This window comes from Achroia grisella, unplaced genomic scaffold (genome assembly GCF_030625045.1).
Source record: "Achroia grisella isolate CSIRO2021 unplaced genomic scaffold, CSIRO_AGI_Agris_v1 utg152, whole genome shotgun sequence".
Lineage (NCBI taxonomy): Eukaryota > Metazoa > Arthropoda > Insecta > Lepidoptera > Pyralidae > Achroia > Achroia grisella.
Genome location: NW_026712648.1, coordinates 507371 through 527905, shown reverse-complemented (window position 1 = coordinate 527905; position 20535 = coordinate 507371). Strand labels below are relative to the sequence as shown.

Here is a 20535-nt window from a genome sequence, read left to right as displayed (position 1 = left end):
AATTTAAAATAATAATACATTTTCGTATCACTTTCTACGGCATTGAATTCGATTTTCCATACTAACGTGACAGATGCAAACCGCCATCAATGCAGCACTACCACAATGGAATTTGTAACTAGTGAAGCGATCAATCAATTTTTGTTTATTTCTAATGCTAACTATAAACCGCAACTTTACTTTCATGAAATAAGATAGCCAGTAGGTTGGTATTGTTTATTTGTGTGCTAAATTATATGTTCATTTAAATATATATCGTATAATTAGGTACCTAAGTAGGTACCTAACAATTAACGAACACTTCCATCTTGGACCGATATACATTTCAACTCAAATTTAGGACTTTTAGGCTTGAACAAAGAATGAATCACAATTATTTGTATGTAGACAATAAAATAACAAATACTTAAATAAACAATAATCCCAATTCAATTTTTCATCATCTTTAATACGGCAGAAAATTGAAAGAATAATTTTTAAGAAAACTCGTAGGGAATCAATTGTTATGGAACCATAAAGAATATCGCACACTATAGATGGAAATGGACTTTAAACTTATGGTGTATAAAATTTATTCTTATCAAAGGCCAAATGGTCACTAATATAATTAAATACCTTCAGCTGACTAGTACCTACCACATTATATATAATAAAAACGTATTTATTCAAAATAGCATATAAAGTAACAAATTAAAATTTTTTCAGTAAGAGATAATTTATATTTTTTAACATGTTCAATATATCGGTTTAACTATGGTTTAATAGCAATTTGAACCGGGAGGAAACAGTGGAATATTTTTTACATGTTTGCGAAAGTGCTACTCCTCAACTGACCCTTGGGACCGCATGTGAATTACCTCCTAAGCTCATAACACAACTTACTCAACCATTTTCGAACTATTGGACCAAGAGGAAATTGGTCGCCTTGACCTGTTCCTGACTTGCGGGATATACTGGACATCTGATAGACAATTTGTATGTTTTTTACCTGTATACACTACTCCACAATTCCTCTCAGTCACTCAAAGGTTGACTGAAAGGAATCCCTTTTTTGGGATAAGGTCGCCTTATACCCATTATTATTCTGAGTTATGTGTCTTTTTATACATAATGCGTACAATAAAGAAATACAATTTTATTTTGTAAATACAAACATAATATACATAAAAACACCCAAACCAATATAAATAATCATACTCATAAAACAAGAGTTAGCTCGGAGCCAGGAATCGAACCTGATCATATTAGAATACAACGATGTGTTTGTGTGTGTGTGAACTGCTAGACCACCGTTTATGTGTGTCTTTTTAATAGTTTTTTTAATTATTAGCTGGGTATCATATATTTTCGGGTACTAATTTATTTTTAAATATATGTCATCCGTGATCCAATAATTCGTGTGCGATATTCCTAAAATTGCAGAGGGCTGACCACCTGTCGCGTGGCGCGAATCAGGGGTCGTTCACTCTGATTCCATTATCTCTATGTTATTACCATTACCACGCCGCAGCTGGCCACCGTGCGATATTTGTAACATAACTACGAAAAATAGGTAACCACCTACTTGCAACATGATTAAGTATGTCCGAAAACATAAGAATTACCTACATACCTACACATAAGTAGAAAATGTTTAAGCATATATGACAACGTCCTAACAATAAACTCATATCTAGATACGTAGATACGAGTTTTTTTTTGTTAGGACTCCAAGAATGTAGATAACGCATACAGCGGCCTGCTCATTACCTCAGCTATAGTTGAACTACTACTTGTAAACTAACTGTTACCAGCGACTTCGTTAATTTCTTTTTAGGTAAAAAAATTTATATGCTGCTCATGATGCAATTTATTTTTATGTTAAATTTCATTAATATCCTTGCAGCCGCTGTGAAAAGGTATCAAACAGATGCACAAAAATATAGAGACAATTTCGCATAAAAGTATATATCGAATATAAATAGTGATTATATTACTTCGATAATCAATTCGAAATTAATTGTCTTCAGGCACCAATTAGTATCCAGAAAAATAAACAAATCAACTAAAATTTTTTATAGCGTAAGTCTTGTTCTTGTCTTGTTTTTTAAACTTTACAAAATAAAATTTATAGATAGTAATAATTTTTTCGAAAATCTCCATTTCGTTATATTAACTACTTCTCTTTGGTGTGTTCTATGTTATTATAAGACGTAACTGAATCGTTTCGGTTCATGTAACTAATCGTATTTTATAACCGTATGCTTCGTTTTTTCAATCTGAACTAATATAATAAACATTAAACCGATGCACCATAAAAAAAATTAAACCGATATCTTATCATCATAAGCAAATTAACCTCAAAAATACTTATAATACTGTAAGCATTATCATATCATTTTAAAATACTCTCTCTACAGATAGCTACTTACTTTAGGTACTAGCACGTATCATACGTTGTTTTAAAGTAAACAGAGATACTTTCAATAATTGCAATGGAATGAGGCCGGGGGGATCGCTAGTATGAAATGAAGCCATACTTGGTTGGTATTCTTACCCATAAATTATGCAATGCCTGTGTACACCGCTGGTGTTACTTAAACACAAGTTGTACTTACTAGAGATATAAACAAGATAAAACGCCTCTTAATTGTAAATCATCCAAGGTGAAATTTCATGTAAACGCGAAAATTGAAGAATCGCTCCGTGAACAATAGCTGAGCCACCAAGGCCACGTTAACAATGGACACGCACGGAGCGATTTTGGAAATGCACAAAGGTCAGAGGTGTCGTTGTGATCGTCGATAAGCCCTTCCTCCTTGTTAGCCAGATAAGCTATTACACGCACTGCTAGTCAAGCTTCTGCTTTTGATCTTAATTATACATATACCTACAGACAGTGTTACGTGACAACGGTGCCTAAATGGTTGACCCCTAGGCGGTCCCTCAAGCGTAAAATTAGCGCTTAGGTATGTGTGCGCCATTTCACATCAGAATCTCAGCAGTCAGTCAATCTATACAGAATTTTTGAGACTAAAATATAATAAATCAAGTAGTGCATTAACCTAACTCTGAGTGTCCTTTGCTAGGAGTAACTTGAGAAATCATTAGACGTCTCTGAGCGTGGCGTTACCACCCTATTATTCGCGAAAAGTTCACCCTTAAGTCAAACTCTTAAGAATGATTTGATATTATAGTCATAAATGTTACGGATATGCATTACCAAACTGCACAATTTACATAAAAGTGTAAATAAATGAAAAAATAGATTTTTTCTTCAGCATTTATTAATAAATAATGGCGTAAATGAATACAAGTATTGCTGCTAAAGCTATTACTCAGTGGGAGCGCAGCCGCAATTTATATATATATATCTATAAACTTATCGACTAGACTACAATAATGACAAATAAAATATAAAAACAATGAGACCAAAATTAATGATTACACAAAACAGTGCATCACGTTTCTTACAATATTGAGAACGAAACATTGGCAATGTCAAAAAAAAACAATAAGTGTATTTTGTCACTAGTTTTCAACTCCGACATCATCCGCATAATCGGGATTTTTTTGGATATACTCTAAGGCCACACCCGACGGACGAATTTATCGGATATAAAGTAATACGACAACCCTTAACTTTATTTTCAAATCCTATTTTTTAGGATGATGAGACCTAAACCTTTGCCAAACCGGATATATAACGTGATAATACTAATAGAACATAATGGAATAAATAAAAAAATATATTATTATTTTTGCAAGGATTCGTTTCTTTTCTCTTCTTTTATCTGGTTAACACCAAGTGTGGGAGAGGTTGCGCTATGTGAAGATGTTATTATTGGGTAATCCAGAATTATTATTATTATTTATTATCACGTTATATATCGACTCGACAACTATCGGTGGTCTACTCTGGAGACTGATTTCGATCGACAAATGGATTTGATTGTCTTGCCCCGAATTGATTTGGATTGCCTTGTTTTATATTTTTTCTATCTTGAATTGTGCACTAGCAACGCATAAACCCATACTTCGTGTTTAATGAAAGCCTAACTGACATTGTTATCTAGAACAATACAAAAATAGATAGAATTGTAATCAATATTGAGTAGAAAAACCAGCCCTGCTGATCATTTCTCGATTTTGTAATCGACAAGTGTTTAAAACAGTGTTTATGAAAAAATATATGAATATGACAATAACTATAATGCTAAAAACTATACCTGTGACTTAAATACACTAAGACATAATATAACAAAACTAGAAGAGAAATAATTTTAAATCTTTATAATCATTGTATATAAACACGATACTAGAAATGCGCTAGGAATAGTTTGTTTAGCTGTTACTATGTTGACGGAATTATCGTTAACACGAAACAACATCAAATTGTGCTCAATACAACTAGAGGACCAAGCAGGCCGCCAACTTTTGGTTCTAGTGTAGATATAGCTGCTATCTACAAATTGTTTTCAAGTTAAGAAATGAATAAAACAGTTCAAAGCATTTTATATCACGAAAACAAATGTAATAGTTACCAATTTCATCGTCATAATCTAATGATATAGGTATTTTATTAGCATTATTTAAGTGACTGTCATCATTGAATGACATTTCCCCAATAATTTTGATTTAATATCCAAACCGCTAAACCCTTTTTAGTAAAATTTTTATGGGACTAATATAAAAAGTACTTGCTTTCAAATAAACCATAATTTACTATTTTAAATAGAATTGAATGCTACGTGTCTTTGATGTCTTATTTTTTGGAAGTTGGTAAACAATTTTTAGCATGGTACTAGACTACTTCGTCTAGAGGCCCTTAAGCATAAGAATTGTGTCATTTTTATTCCTAAAGAGACGTATACACACACACCTTAAAGTACAATGGTACATACTTTGTACAGAACTTTAACATGGAGGAAAAGGGATTCTTATTTATTATTATTATTGATTGACCTCCACGCAATTCGCCTTGGAAACAATCATGACAAATTCTTGGGGAATTTACCACAACGGGCTAATTGATCTGACCTCATGCTCATCTTATCATCCTCCATATGTGCCCCGCCAGCGTAAACCATTAGCGACAGCGGATGCACCATTCCTTTATAATCCATTACAAAAAGTACACTAACACAAGTACATTACATATGAAATAGCGTAGCAAATAAAATAAAATTTGAAAACAAGAATTTCAAAAGAACCGTAATAAAGTGATTGGATTTAACTTGATACTGAGATAAGATTAACCTGCGGATCGTATCCATGCAATTCTTGAATACAAGGGCCTCTCATTAAATACGTTTTACATCGCTACATCTCAATATAACGATATTCTTCAACATTAAGCATTTCTACAACTTTTTCTTTTGTTATAAATGGGTTTGCTCTTGTTCTTACCGCACCCGATGGCAAGACTAGATGTAGCGCGCTTACCCAGAAGAAATCTATTCACTATAGACTTGAAGAATCCGGGGTTCTATTTCTCTAGGGGTTTTTATAGCAGTAACAAAATTTATAAATTTACAACACTAGATATTGGCGGGCACTGCTTACTACAATCTAATATACTCTCATTAACCTAGCTACAGTATACTCGCTCGTAACTAATATTTCAAAAATATATTCCATCCAATTACATAATTAGGAAAATATGCACAAAAACGTCCATTTAATATAAGATACTTTTATATAAATAGTTGTACACGTGTAAGCGGAGGCATGATACTTTGTGTTATGAAGTACAATAGATAATATTATTAAATATTTTTATAATTTGTCAATATACTATACATTACGTCGACGGCATACATTTGGACTATGATTTCTTTAATACTTGTAATTTTCTGGCATGACAACGCCTAAAGGACGCTAGCTTATTGTTGAGAAAAATAAAGCATTAACAGAGACAAATATGTAATCATTACATATATTAACATTATAAAATAAAAAAAAAGCAGTAGGTTAAATAAACAGATTTTTCCAATGAAAGTGAAAAAATCATGTCATTTCTTACTTGTATGTAATACATTAAAATACATTTAAAAAAAATATAATTAAAAATTAGGATGTTGTCAGACCAGAGAAGTACAGTTATAGTATTTTTATATAGTTATGTAGTATACAGCTAAATATATACCTATATTAGGTAGGTACTGTGACGTGAATGAAAAAGTTTTAAGGCCAAAATTGTAATCTAAATATACTAAAAAAGTAATAATATACTATTAACATCTAAATTTCTTTGTTCATTGTGAAAATAAATGTTATGTAAAAATATATATTATTACTAAAAGTATCTATATTTCGATACCATTGAGGTTAAAAATAAATACTTTCTTTTCTTTGGTAGCCTTAAACTTTTTCATTCATCAGTGTCTAATAATAAAACATTTGAACAAGTCAAAGCGACGAATCTTAATTTTTATCACATACTGAGAAGCATTTTAATTTCATGAATATGAATATGAGGCAAGCCTTATATATAATCTCCTATAAACTCGGCACTTTTATACTTCATTATATTACTAAATATTCCTATTCAAATTATAAATTAACCAAATTCGATGAATATGCTCCTTGTTATTAGTTTTGAATTTTATTACCAAAAATATTTTCATGTTGCATTCCAATATGCTCTGATTCTGTTTGTGTAGAACCTTGTAAATATTTAACTCCACTCACTTAACATTTAGTGCTTTTATGCTACGTTATCCTAGACTATGACAGCCTTGATTTTAACAAATTTAAATACTCTTGAAATTCTTCCTGAGATAACTAATGCAGAACTACATATACATTTGAAAGCTAAAACAAATTTGTAGGCTTTCATATTAATAGCGACAATATCAATATCACAAAATTAGTTTTTGTATTTTTATTATAAGTACAGAATTTTATTGGAAGTTATACATGATATACGGAAAATTCTTATCCAAACTGTATATTACAATTGTAGATATATATAATGACTAGTGTAAGAAATAATTCGGAGAAAACACAGAATTAAGTGAAATGTATACTAGCACATAAACATATAGCTATCGCCAAATATATTTCATACAATTTATAAATTCATGCGACATTTGCTAGATACAATATGGCTGCCGAGTAGCGCGTTCACTAATTCTATAAAATATTTATTCCCTATTCTATACAACAAAATGAAAAAAGAGACTGCCATGCCGCTACCTAAGTAACATTAAATCCATGGAACACACGAAACATAGAAAGTTAAAACTATCTTCAACCTACAGTGGAATTATACATCAGTCTCAGTTTTGCTACTAGTGCGTCGGCTTCTCCCAGCAGATTCTGGATTAACCCAGTGAGGTCCACTCAACAAAAATTTCTTCACATTATACTCCATTCTTGCCAAATCATCAGGAGTAATTTCTTTGCCGGTATTGGATTTAAATGCCGCCCTTATCTCTTTCCCTACATCAAACTCTTCAAGATTATTTATAACGCAATTTTTTGTAGTCTCATTATTCACTTCGGTGACTGTTGCTTCATCATATTCCACTGGGAATATTGTTTCCTTAACCACGTTGCTTGCAATTTTTGTATTAGACAAATTATATACTCCAGGCTTTTCTTCATTTTGTGCGACTTTATCATGGACCCACAAATTGCGATCTTCTTTGGCATAAGATTTTGAATATTTACTTACAGGATGTGGCATATTAAGAGCCAATTCATTTAGGGTCTCTGTAAGTCGACCAAGTCTGCTATCGCGCCTCATGGCTCGATTATTGAAACTAACTTCGTCCTCTAATGGGTCATTGTAGCTATTTTGTTGTTCTAAATTTTTTTCCACCCACTCCGCAACCCTAAGTAATTGTTGCTTTTGTAGTAATGCGGCACTGTCGTCACTTGAAAGAGAACTTGTGCTTTGTTCATTTGTAAATACTCTTTTATTTTCATTTACTTTCAAGTGTGTCTGTGTTAAATTAGGGTAAACATTAACAACTGCGGGGAGCGTCAGTTTTACAGCAGATCCAGCCTTTTTATCTATTTTCGAGAAATTTTGCGGTGGAAAATCTTTTGATATTTTAGTATTTTCGATAGAATGTAGTTGTGACATGTCAATTTTTCTCAAAGGTCTATTATATTGATTAGCTAACTTTTTTTGTTCATACCGATCGAAGTTGAACATTTTAACATTGTGATTATCAACAGGAGTAACAACTTCATGTTTTTTGGTGTCCTCATTTGTTTGTGTATTTAAAATATTACAACTATCGGGATTAAAATCACTTAATAACTTATCGATTCCAGAAGTATTTTGTTGGCTACCAATACTTAGGGAATTATTATTGTTATTATGTTCGGAACCATTGGAGAAATTATGGGTTTTTAAGGGTTGCAATGGTGATGAAGAAACATTTAATAACACGGGGTTTATTGATGTGCCTTTGGCAATGATTCCGGAATCTCTATTATTGCTATCAACATGGACATCAATAAGTGTACTTTCTACAACAATGTTATCAGTTTTTATATCATTTCTGATGTTATCATTGGTTTTATCTAAGTTGATAAAATTTTCTAAATCATCATTCAAATCTTTGAATATTGAAGTTTCATTGCATTTACTCTGTCGCCTATACAAAACAGGTGGTACATCAGGTTCAGCATTGTCAAGCAATATATTCTTAGAACCAGCTTGCATACGTAAATGACAAAATCTTGGTCCAGGTCCCACTTGAGTATTGGACTTATGCGTACTTACTGTCGATTTAGCTATAGATGAAGTCCTACTCATTCCTCCCATAGAACTTTGAGAGTTCTTTCTGAGACTAGTACTATCTCCAGATCTATTTTTGATATGAAGATCTTTTCCATTTAAAGTATCTTTAATAAGCGAGTCATCATTTCTTACACTATGACTACTACTTTTTTTGCTAGAAATAGAAGTTTTTGTGCGATCACAGAGCTTATGATGTACTTCTGGTTCCATATTTGTGCTGATATTTTTTTGTAAAATATTTTGATCATCTTTATTCTGTGTAACATCTATATGGTTACTTTCATTAATTACAAAATTAAGATTTCTTTTACCCACAACATTTTGAAAACTATCATTGATTATTTCAGAAACAGGTTGTGGTATTGTGTATAGAGGACTGGCAATATCATGGTTTAATATGTTATCCTCAACAAGCTTAATACCATGTGGTGAGATACTTCTAATGCTTAAATTGGAATGTAGAGACTTTATTTCTGAATTACAGTTCAAACAAAGCGAATTCTTCACTTCTCCAGTTAATAAAGTTTGTGTGGCTATAGAATAAGAACTGTCATTATAACAGAAAGGTTTACTTTGCGATTTAGAACATGTACAGGTGTCACAATGTTTGGTGACAGTATCTTGAATGCTGTCTTCAAGTATTTTGGACATGAGGGATGCCGAAATATTGAATTCATACTCACTTGTGTCAAATGCATCATTTTCATTGCCAGTTTTAGACTGAGTAGAACTAGATGGCTTGGATGTTTTCGACATTACATATTGTGAAACTCGTGCCTGTGTATCAACAGGAAGCTGTAAAGAAAACAAATTGATCAAGAATCTTGTATACAAGAGTCTACAAGTGCATTTGAATCAACATGTTTTACTTACGCTATCTAATTTTTGAGATACAAAGTTATCAGGTTTACATTGTAGCAACTGGATTGCTAAATTCATGTCATTTTTATAACGCTCCTGAAAGTAATAATGGATTTATTATTTAATGTACTCATATAATTTTAACATAAATTTTAACATACAGATACATACATTCTCTTTTTGCAGCATGCTGTAGTTATGCTTTGACTCTGCAAGCCTTACTGATAAAGTGGCAATATCTTTAGTCAACTGACTCTTTTCTCCCTTCATTTTATCCACCATTTGAAGTAACTTGTCTTCTAATACTTGATTTAACTTTTGTACACGCTTGTGAGAGTCATACAATCTATAATTACAAGAAAACAATATTAAGTCCATAATATAAACTAATATCAAAATATCCCAGATCTCTATCTCGACAGAGACTAAAAATGGCACAAAAAGATAGACAGGCAATTTTTTAAGTAACCTTTTTAATGTAATGTACAGTATATACTTTCATATGCATTTAGTGAAAAAATGTTAATTTAAAATAACAAAAACCTACTTCAAATTTATTTCTTTGTATAGATTAGTCTGTAATATAGTAATGAAAATCAAAAATATCAAAGGGACATACTATGAAGTTGTCTTCTATTAAATTTAGTACAATATTCAAAATAAAGTAAATACTTTCTATATCATAATTCTCATGACAGTAACAAGTAGAGTTTATCAAATCAATATAGATAATAACTCTCACAATACTTGTTTCTGGTTGTTTCATATGCCTTTTTATTGAGCTGATTGAGAGCTATATAAATAAAAAATTTTCCTAATTAATATTGATAAAAGCCGCACCTCTCATATTTCTCTCTCCAAGTATCAAGTTGTTCCTCTAAATCATTTGCTCTAGCTGTGCATTTGATGAACTCACTCTCTATGGCTACAATGTGTGCGTCTCTCTCTCCAAGGTGTTGCCGCAAATGCTCCACTTCGGCATGCAGCTGCAGACCCTCAGCATCCTCATTGCAAGCCTACCAAATGTGCAACATCAAAACAAAAACAAACAAGCAAATGTGTATATAGGGACATGTTGAATAGTTTCACATAGTGTTTTGTTATGTGTTATATAAAGTATAATGTTGATTAAGAATAAACAAATATCTAATAAGTTGTTACAATCAAACATAAAGATTAATTATTTAATCATCAAAATACAATTAGTTATTATGCCTATTTATTGAACATCAAACACTTTTATATACTTTGTTTTAAAAAAACGGGAGATATTAATGGATACATCGGTACAATCAGAATACCAAGTTACATATTATTTGATAATAAATCTTCTTTTTTAAGAATATTTGATCTTAACAACATGCGACCTTGTATATATAACTTGTTGATTTTCTCTAATTAGCATGTTTTTATAAAAATCTATTTCCAATTAAGACAATGATTAGGAAAAATATATAAGTATATAATTATATAAGAACATAATCTATTATTAAAAATATGGATATGTATTAATATTCCTAGTCATTCCATAATATTACATAAGGAATTAATAATTTTAATTCTACTTTTTTTTTTTTTAATTTACACTTCGTACAGACATGCAAAGATTATTAACTAAATATATCATTGGAAGAATAAATTAAGAGAGGACACTTCATGCTCGCTTTAATTCAGCTATTTAAGTGCAGGTTCAGGCATTAGAATTCAATTATAATTTGCAAATGTAATATCAACTAATCATTTGAAAATGGGTGTAATTAAAGATTTTGGATAATATGAAACACATTCCAATCTACACATATAACTTTTTAATCTTGTAAACAAACAGATTTAATATGTGAAACTATTGTCTTGTAGTGTATTTCTCTGAAACTACATGTTAGCAAATAATAACAGAAAAGCACAGTGCAATGGAAAAGATAAATGTCTAAGAGATAATAAGTTACTATTATTAATAGTTAATCAAGGAACCTATGTCTACAGATTAAAAAAAACATTAAATTTGTTTACTGCTACAATATAATTTATTCACACAGCTATATATTTTTACGTATATAAAAACTATTAAGGAAAAGACTATTGTAATCATTAACATCCAAATAAAACTAATGAAATGTGAAGGTTTATATTTGGAAGTAATTTGAAAATAATTTTTACCTTACAAGGGGAGTTTTTACTGCTATCATCCATCACTCAACAAACGACTATTTTACATTATAGCACGATTAAGTTTAAATTGTGCGACGTGACACAAACAGTGCAATAACTATTATTCATTAAAAAGCCACGTTATATAAAAATTAATTAATATAAAACAATTTTACACACAACTTGATATATTTACTTATAACAGAGACAGCCAAATTGATTAATTGTTAATATATCGCTATTGGTTATACGAATTAAAATGCATTTAGAATTTAGATTTAAGTATACGTAATTAGGGTTTTCCCTGAAAAGATGAAAAGCTGAAAATTTTTATTACTTAGTAATATAAATGATAGACTGACTCAAAACTGACTTAACTTGTGAATTGTGGAGTAATGTCAGGCGTTGCTTTTTTTTTGGTTCTGTTTATCCTTCAGGAAAGGCAAAAGGAAATATACCCATACTGTCATTCAATCGGCAACACTCAATTTTTACTGACATTAACATAAATAAGTTATACAACTACTATTGGGATTTTATTTATGCAGAGGGCAAATAAAGAAACACCATTTTATTCGCAGTCGTCTTTTTATTAATATGTTTTCTCTTTTTATATAGGTACAAATAATATATGTCAATCTAACAAAGGAGTTTTATGTCCAACAACTACTTCCTCTATTGCTTATTTAGAATCTGTTTAATGCAGATCTAAACGAAGGCTTAAAAATGGCTATGAAAAAATAATCAGAGGTAAAGGAAGCCATTTCATTATAATGTAAATAAACATCTAGACTTAATCAACTATGAGGATGTGATACAAATATAATTAGAAGTAGTATAATTCAAGTAATGAATTACATACTTTTTACAATATTTTTAATAAATTCCGTGACAATACATTTTCGTTGTGCATCGTGTTGGTCTAATTAGTTTTTTGATACAGGTATGTAATTATATTATCTGTGATACAGTTATGTATTTTTAAAAAACTACTGCTTTATATATATATATATATATATATATATATATATATATAATGTATATATATGAAAATAATATAATATATATATAAACATCTATTATTTTCATTTTATAAGCTCAGTAATTGGAATGGAAAAGTAATTGACGCCTATATACGCACATAACACCACAAACTCTAGTACACCTTGCTCAATTTTGCATTGCCATTCTGAAGTACTAAGATATCATTATTAATGAGTAAATTATTTAGTCCATAATCTAATTTGACCGTTCCATAAACTATCTAATATATAAATTCTATAGAACTACTTTATATTCTAGACTGTAACATGACTCCAATAGTTAAATCGTAATCATCTCTATCTAGTTTGTGAGTCCAGAACTTTTAGTATAACAGGCTACAGACAACTACCGCTAACACAGAATGATACGCTGCTTTCTATATTATCTAGTAGTGCTATATAACAGTCGCTAGATGGCAACCAACCAACCTACCAACATTAAATAGAAGGTGGTTCTCAATACGACTCCTTTTCTTCATTTATTCCGCATTTTATGAGATAAAAGATACCGATTACTCCTAACAGTATATATATATATATTAAGAATGGAAAATGGTTAGTCCTTTCCCACCACTGACCTTACCTAATGTTCAAACACTAATAAATAGAAATAGAATATATGAATGATATGAATGATATAGATGTTTATATATATATATATATATATATATATAAACATCTATTATTTTCTCCATTTTTAATGAGTAAATAATTTAGTCCATAATCTAATGTGACCGTTCTATAAACTATCTAATATATAAATTCTATAGAACTATTAAAATGCTGGACTGTAACACGACTCCAATAGTTAAATCGTAATCATCTCTATCTAGTATGTGAGTCCAGTTCTCATAATACAGTCTATCTTCACCTCAAATTTCGTTAATATTCGTTCTGCAGTTAATTCCTGAAAAGGTACCCCACCAAAAAGTAAAATTACGCATTATTAATAGTTTAGAGGTAACTAATTCTACACTAGTCTATTTTACATAGGCGAAGGTCACTTTCGCTATTTAATACAATAATGCACACACAAAGTCTAGTCCTGTCGGAAATAACCTGAGTAAAAATAAAATATCGGCAGAGATTCGTCGAAGTCCGCTGGTCAGCGTTGGCGGGTAATATTGAACACATGTACTTGCGATAGCACGACGGTGGCTGTGGCATCTACGTAGCTGACGGTGAAACTATTTTGGGAAACGTCTGCCTTACAGTATACGCGTGCTAATCCAACAGTCAACAGTTCTTTGTCTTATTAAAACGTATTACTCGTTACCTATTTTAAAATCGCGCACCCTGATCTGAATTCAACCGGATGAAAGTGCGTCTTGTTTATAAAAGTATTCCAAAATGGGAAATGTACTCAGTAGTGCTTCGGCAAGGGAACGTGCAACTAAAGGCGTTCTAAGTGACAAATCAACAATGGACATTGCATGTGATATTAACAAAACAGAAAAAAATGAAGAAGTTGAAGAATTCTATGATACTTTTGATGATAATCAATTAATTGATGATAAGGAAGCTCGCGCAAAAGCTAAAGAAGAAGAAATGATTGCATTCCACAAACAACTTGATATAAAGAGGGAAATAAGAAAACAAATTCTAACTCGACACAGAACTGAGAAAGAAGAATTAGAAAAAAGTTTAGAAAAAGAAAGAAAATCTAAACTACAGTTATATGAGAGCAATAAACAACTGCGTGAAATATTGAGTAAAAATAGTATTGAAATTCCTGAAGAACTTCAAGACATTCAAGAAAATTCTGAATTAACAAACACAATACTCCAAATGAAGGATGAATTTGAAAAATTGAAGTCCAATAATAATAATTTAAGAAAAAATTTAGCCGAATCCAACAATGCACTGCAATCTGCTTTTTCGGATATTGCGGATTTAAATGCACAAAACACAGAATCAATTAAACATATTAATGCGTTAAAAGAAGTGGTAACAGTGAGCAAAACAATGATAAATCTTCGTGAACAACAGTTAAATGAGGTACCTATAATTATATATATTTTTTATTATTTATTTGTTTAATATTTACATTACAGTCAAATTCAAATTTGAATTTTAATATTACAATAATTACTTGAAATGTAATTACATGTGCCATGCCGGTCAGAGACCGCTGATGCTGAAATGACGTAGTTATAACCCCGTCGGCATGAACATTTATTTTATTGGCACCGGATTTTGACAATATGCCAAGTTAGGTACAACCTCACTCTAGCTCGATTAATGTTTTATCAAGTGCACAACTCGTGTAATTATGATGCCATTTCTATGTATATCACAGAAGTTTAGATACCATCACTTCACCATCTTATAAGGTCCAGCAACTTTCATTAAAGTCATTACGAGGATAGTAAGCATAACCTATGACGTTTATTTTTTTATGTAATTGAAATGGCATAAAAGCTGTCCGTCGACCGGTCGGTAGATGATAAATGGTAACCGTCGTAATAATTGATGTACTTATATAAATACAGAAGTAGATTTACGTACATTGTCATATGATGTCCTTGATACCAATAATGCTTTGCGATTCCGTAGCACTAAGATATCATCCTTCTTATCCTGTAATAGGTATCACTGCTTCTAACCATTTAATCGAAACACATTTTATAAATCACTGCTTCATGGCTGAAATAAGTCAGACTGAGGTACTCACACTGGCAATTATTTAAGGGTGACGGTTGGTGCTTTAGTAATTTAGTAGCAGTAGTTAAGTTAATTTCTATAGGCAATAAAAAGAGACAAACTTAATAGATTTTTTGTTCTTCTAGTTAAAATCTAAGCTAAATGAAATAGAACGATCACTAGCCGATAGAGAGACAAATATGTTATCCACCGATCTGAGACAAGAATATGAACGCCAATTGCAAAATATTCGAACTTTACGCAGCTTATATGAAGAGCGTGCTCGATTATCCGAAGTTACAAGACTGGGCTTAGTTCGCGAACTTGAAGAGCAGAAATTACTTCATCAAGCTGAAGTCAATAAGTATGATTAATTAAACTAGTTATTGTTTATTCTAAACAAAATGTACTAAACCGTCAAGACTGATATCACAAATGGACATCAGAGGCATTGTTATCTGTCGATGTTGTAGTGAACGCAACACTTAATATGCCTCCATTTCGGTCGGTATATTTTCAATCCGACGTGACAGGAGGAGACCCTTGCACCGTTTTTCGCATTAATTTTTGGTTTATTATCGGTGTTCCTTCACTTAAGAGTAAATGTAAATATAAATTTACACAACAAGTTTTTTTGTTGAACTCACCTCTTCTCGCGCGTAGTTCAGGGTAGTAAACCACTAGACGATGACACTCTTTTGTCACAATAAAATTTTTGAACTTTAAATTATTTACAGGTGTAAAAATCTTTCTGATAAAGTGGAAGAACTAGAAGCAACAGTAGATACGTTGCATGAAAAAATCGACAACAAAAACACTCAATTGTCCACTTTTCAAGATGAAACACGTGGACTAAAGTCTGAAATGTCTGTAGTTAATAAAGTAAGTGGCTAACTTAAGAAGGCAATAAGTGCTTATTGGTACCAGAAATACCAATAATTACACACGCATATAATAATTACAATATACATATATTAATTATCCATGTAATTGTTAATTAAATAAACACACTACTAATTTTTCCCAGTAACTAAAAATTTTAAGATACAAACAAAATATTTTTAGTTACTTGACAAAATGAACTCCAGATACCGAAGAATTTTTAATCTTTACTTCTACCATGCTACAAAAACCGAAGTAAATTAAAAATACAGTTTTTTTTTTATTTTGTGACAGTCAATACAGTAATAAATACATTATGTATATACAACGAGTTTTAAGATTTTATTGTCTTACTACAAACACAGATAACATATTACATACCTGTACTAAACTTCGGTAATAAGTTCACGATGAAAATTTTTTTGCGAAACATATTTTCTAAGGATGTCCTAATTTCAGTTATTTTCCCAAGTACTACTTGGGTATAAAACAAAATATGATTTGGACAAATTAGTTCATCGTCTGGAAGAAAATCATGGAATATTAACTCACATGGCCGAAAAAGAAAATGGATCAGAAGCATCTACAGCTTTACCTAAACTTCTTCTGGAACTTATAAGTCAAGTAGATGACGGTGAAGAAAGCATAATCAATGAAGAATTAGAAACCGATAAATCAACAGATATATCTACCGAATCAACAGATATATCTACCGAAGTTACAGGTAGTTATTTAATTTTATTATCTGCTCTTTCCTCAACTCAGTATTTATATAAATAATTTAATATTCCTTATTGTACCCTTATAATCATCCACAGTCAGTCATAACATAATACAGAAACCATAATTTATATACATGTTTTTTCTTATAGAGTGTTTAAATGCATCGAATACAACACCGGAGGAAATTGTTCAAAATCTTCCAAAAGTATGGAGAGTGTTAATGGAGCTCTTGAGTCACCAAAACGTTACTGATGCAAACCTGCCAGAAAAGGTCACGACATGCTATAAATCGGTAGAAACCAAATCGGGGCCTGTACTAGTGCCAAGTGTTAGCCAAACTTATATTAGATTAAAAGTAAGTCATTGCACCTACAATCCATACACAGATACAGAATCCATACAACGTATACAGATTTTTTGTGTCATGATTCATTTTTGGAAATCAGGAAAACAAAGACACCGCAAGAACTTTTTTAAATACAATCACATTACTAGCATATTTTGGTTAAAAGCCAAATTTTTTCTCAGAATATGTAAAAATTTACGCTACCCAATGCGAGTCAAAATACACACAAATTTAAATGCAAATTAAAATACAAGTAATCTTAAATTTGCTTCTTCTATTTCCAGGATTTAATTGTTGAAAAGCTTGGACTCATCAAAGAAGTTAACAGAATGAAACAACTTAATGGTCATTTAGAAACCCGTCTAGAAGAACAAGAACGTAGACTTTGCCTTGTCACTGCTGAACTGAGTAAAACTTGGCATGTTGTTGGAAGACTACGCCGACACCATCATCAATTGCATACACATGAGAAAATATTGAAATACGAATTACAACAAAAAAGAAAACTCCTAAATGAACTAAAAGAAGAGCTAGAATATTGTCGAGAAAAATGGATTCAGGCTCGTGAAAAAAATTCTCAATCAGAAAGAGACTGGAGAACATTAAGAGCAGAGTTTTCTAGTAGAAAAACGAAATCTGGATCGCCTTCACTTAACAACTCTGCCGAAAGTGGTTATAGCGATGAAAGACCTTCAGATGACTCCTCTGGGTCCAATGATGAAAGTGAATATGTAACAGAATCGCGATTAAGGTGTAAAAAAAATATGAAATCTTTTGAAACAGTTTTAGATTCCAGTACGGACTTTAATCCAGTTGCTGAAAGAGAGGATCCAGCTAGTGATATGCTTGATGTTGCTGATTTACCTTTGGATAATCAAGATGACAGTCACAATGAAGATCTTCTTAAAAGTGTTAAAAGCAGTGAGGAGACTGAAGATGAAATAGGTGATATTACAAACGATTCGTCTATTGAAGTAACAACTATTAAAGTTACAACTGCAGATGCTGCTTCAAATAGTACTGATGGAAATATTGAAGAAAACATTGGACGATCTACAGAAATCGGGTCATCCACCGAGCCACCAATGATTGATCCTAAACAAATATTGAAAAACATCAAATTACAAAATGAAAGACTTGCTAAAAAAGATGAAAGACTTGAAAATTTAGAAAAAAATAGTGAAATCCTACTAAAGAAAACACATAACCTTACTAAATTCAGCGAACAAATAAACAGCACGTTGAGTCAACTTGTTAATCGACCTTCATCAAGTATTAGTAATGTTGACGCGGTAACTGACTCTGATATAAATAATGACGGTACAGATTTACAAACAGATCTACACATTAATGAAATATGTTCAGAAAATCAGAATACTCACATTGAAACAAAATTGGTAGATGTTAATATTCCTAATCAAGACAATAAAGTAACTGAATACACAATATCAAATAATTTCACTAATGGTACTTCGGATTCCACATCAAATTCATCATGTTCCTTATACGAAATACCAGAAACATCTGAAGCAGATTTGAAATCATTTATGGAAGTTAATGAGGAACAAGATAAAAGTCTCGGAGATAAAGATGAAAAAGTTCAAAATCCAATATCTGGTTGCGTCGAGATTCTAGACACTGATACTAATAAAGAAAATCTTGATGTATTAAATAGCTCTGGATCCATTGTGACAGTTCAGCCTACACAGGAAGATAACGATTCAGAACCAAAAGAACATATCCCAATAGCAACTAACGATAATAATCAGCCGTCAACATCCAGTGAGATCGATCACGAAGCAAGATTTGCCGCACGTGACATACGTTTAAAAAGATTGGAAGAACAAACAAAATCTCTTGTCAATAAGGTAAACAAAACAACTACAAAAGGTGTAAAAATACATTACAAATTAGAGGAACTACATAATATATATGGTTCTGAAAATTCGCGCGCTGGCACGCCTTCTGAAGAGAATGATGACAAAACTCCGATGGATGGAAACGACTCTGATGATTAAATTAATATGACTCGTGTTATAAATTCTTATTTCATATACATATTTTATAAGCATAATTAATGTATGTTTAATTGATTCGCATGTAATAATTTAGAAATAATAAAAACTACATTTTCGTCTCACAATAAATGTATTAGAAATTCAGCTATGAATAAAAAAACATAATTAAGAATTAATTATAATAAAATTATAATCAGGTACATCAATATTGCCAAAATTCAAAGAAAAATTACGGCTTTAATTTAATACCTATCACTTAATTTAATATTCACTAGATAGCAATACATAAATTACTACATTTGGAAAAGAAATTTGAATTACACGTTTCAATGCTGATTATAATTAAGTACAATGATTTTCTTAACTTGCAGTATCCTATCTATCTAAAAGAATAATAATCAAATAATTCAATTACTTAAAAGTAAATTTTATACTAATCCAGAACTATGTTTTTTTCTAATGATGGAATGGTGCTCACGGCTGCGCTAATAGTGTACGCTGCTAGAGCACCAGTGGAGGATGATAAGATGAGAATGAAATCAAGTCAATTAGCCAGGAATGGTTTCCGAGTAGGATTAGCTCCATAAGTCGAGCTAACATGTTAACTAGCAAGTAATCCCCTCCGGAAAGTATGTTAATAAAAATAAAGTAGACATAGACACGGTAATTAGTATTACAATTTATAGATAGATATGTAAAGATCGGTGGATTTGTAAATATTCCTAATTCTTAAAATCAATTGACGTTTTGTTTAAATGGTAAATAATATATCTCTAGAGATACATAAATAATTCGTTAACATCAATAGGTACAAATTTTATATGCATGTGCAATTTACAATTGAGTGTAATTACGTTTTATGTTAAAATATTTTTATCGTAATAATTAGATACCGTGAAATACAAATGTTTATTAAGTATGTTCCAGGCTTATAGACTAAATATTTATCTATGAACACTTCGTAAAATTAAACAGGTAGTTAGCGTCTAATATAAGCGCCCATCAGCTTTGACTAAGAAATTTTTATAATTTTCAGACATGTCACTGGTAGAAAATTTTAGAGAATAACATCAATATAGAACCCATAACGCCACCAAATAATATAATAGTTATGTACGTAGTTATTACATT

The 20535-nt window shown here is 31.1% G+C and overlaps 2 protein-coding genes across 3 annotated transcripts; one reads left to right on the top strand and one right to left on the bottom strand.

Moving 5' to 3' along the window:
• Positions 1-4542: 4542 nt before the first annotated feature.
• LOC131840944 (uncharacterized) lies at positions 4543-12174 on the bottom strand. Of its 2 annotated transcripts, XM_059189159.1 has the most exons (5): positions 11759-12174; positions 10442-10617; positions 9773-9947; positions 9614-9697; positions 4543-9535 (listed from the first exon to the last, which is right to left on the bottom strand). In XM_059189159.1, the coding sequence occupies exons 1-5, from the start codon at positions 11789-11791 to the stop codon at positions 7250-7252; spliced, it is 2754 nt and encodes a 917-aa protein (XP_059045142.1). In that variant the 5' UTR covers positions 11792-12174; the 3' UTR covers positions 4543-7249. The 2 variants fall into 2 exon arrangements, with proteins under 2 accessions (XP_059045142.1, XP_059045143.1); XM_059189160.1 differs by lacking the exon at positions 11759-12174 and having other exon boundaries at positions 10518-10553.
• Positions 12175-13771: 1597 nt separating this feature from the next.
• Positions 13772-20472, top strand: LOC131840882 (interaptin). The gene is made up of 6 exons (XM_059189071.1): positions 13772-14790; positions 15582-15799; positions 16173-16317; positions 16777-17041; positions 17190-17395; positions 17671-20472. The coding sequence occupies exons 1-6, from the start codon at positions 14143-14145 to the stop codon at positions 19402-19404; spliced, it is 3216 nt and encodes a 1071-aa protein (XP_059045054.1). The 5' UTR covers positions 13772-14142; the 3' UTR covers positions 19405-20472.
• The last annotated feature ends 63 nt before the right edge of the window (positions 20473-20535 follow it).

Excerpts from the sequence above, each read along its gene's own strand:
- LOC131840944 (XM_059189159.1), bottom strand. The coding sequence starts at position 11,791 with ATGGATGATAGCAGTAAAAACTCCCCTTGTAAG. Across the intron at positions 10,618-11,758 it reads GTAAAAACTCCCCTTGTAAG|GCTTGCAATGAGGATGCTGA; the intron begins GTAAAAATTATT and ends CACATTTGGTAG. Across the intron at positions 9,536-9,613 it reads TATCTCAAAAATTAGATAGC|CTTCCTGTTGATACACAGGC; the intron begins GTAAGTAAAACA and ends TTTTCTTTACAG.
- LOC131840882 (XM_059189071.1), top strand. The coding sequence starts at position 14,143 with ATGGGAAATGTACTCAGTAGTGCTTCGGCAAGGGAACGTGCAACTAAA. Across the intron at positions 16,318-16,776 it reads AAATGTCTGTAGTTAATAAA|TTATTTTCCCAAGTACTACT; the intron begins GTAAGTGGCTAA and ends TCCTAATTTCAG. Across the intron at positions 17,042-17,189 it reads TATATCTACCGAAGTTACAG|AGTGTTTAAATGCATCGAAT; the intron begins GTAGTTATTTAA and ends TTTTTCTTATAG.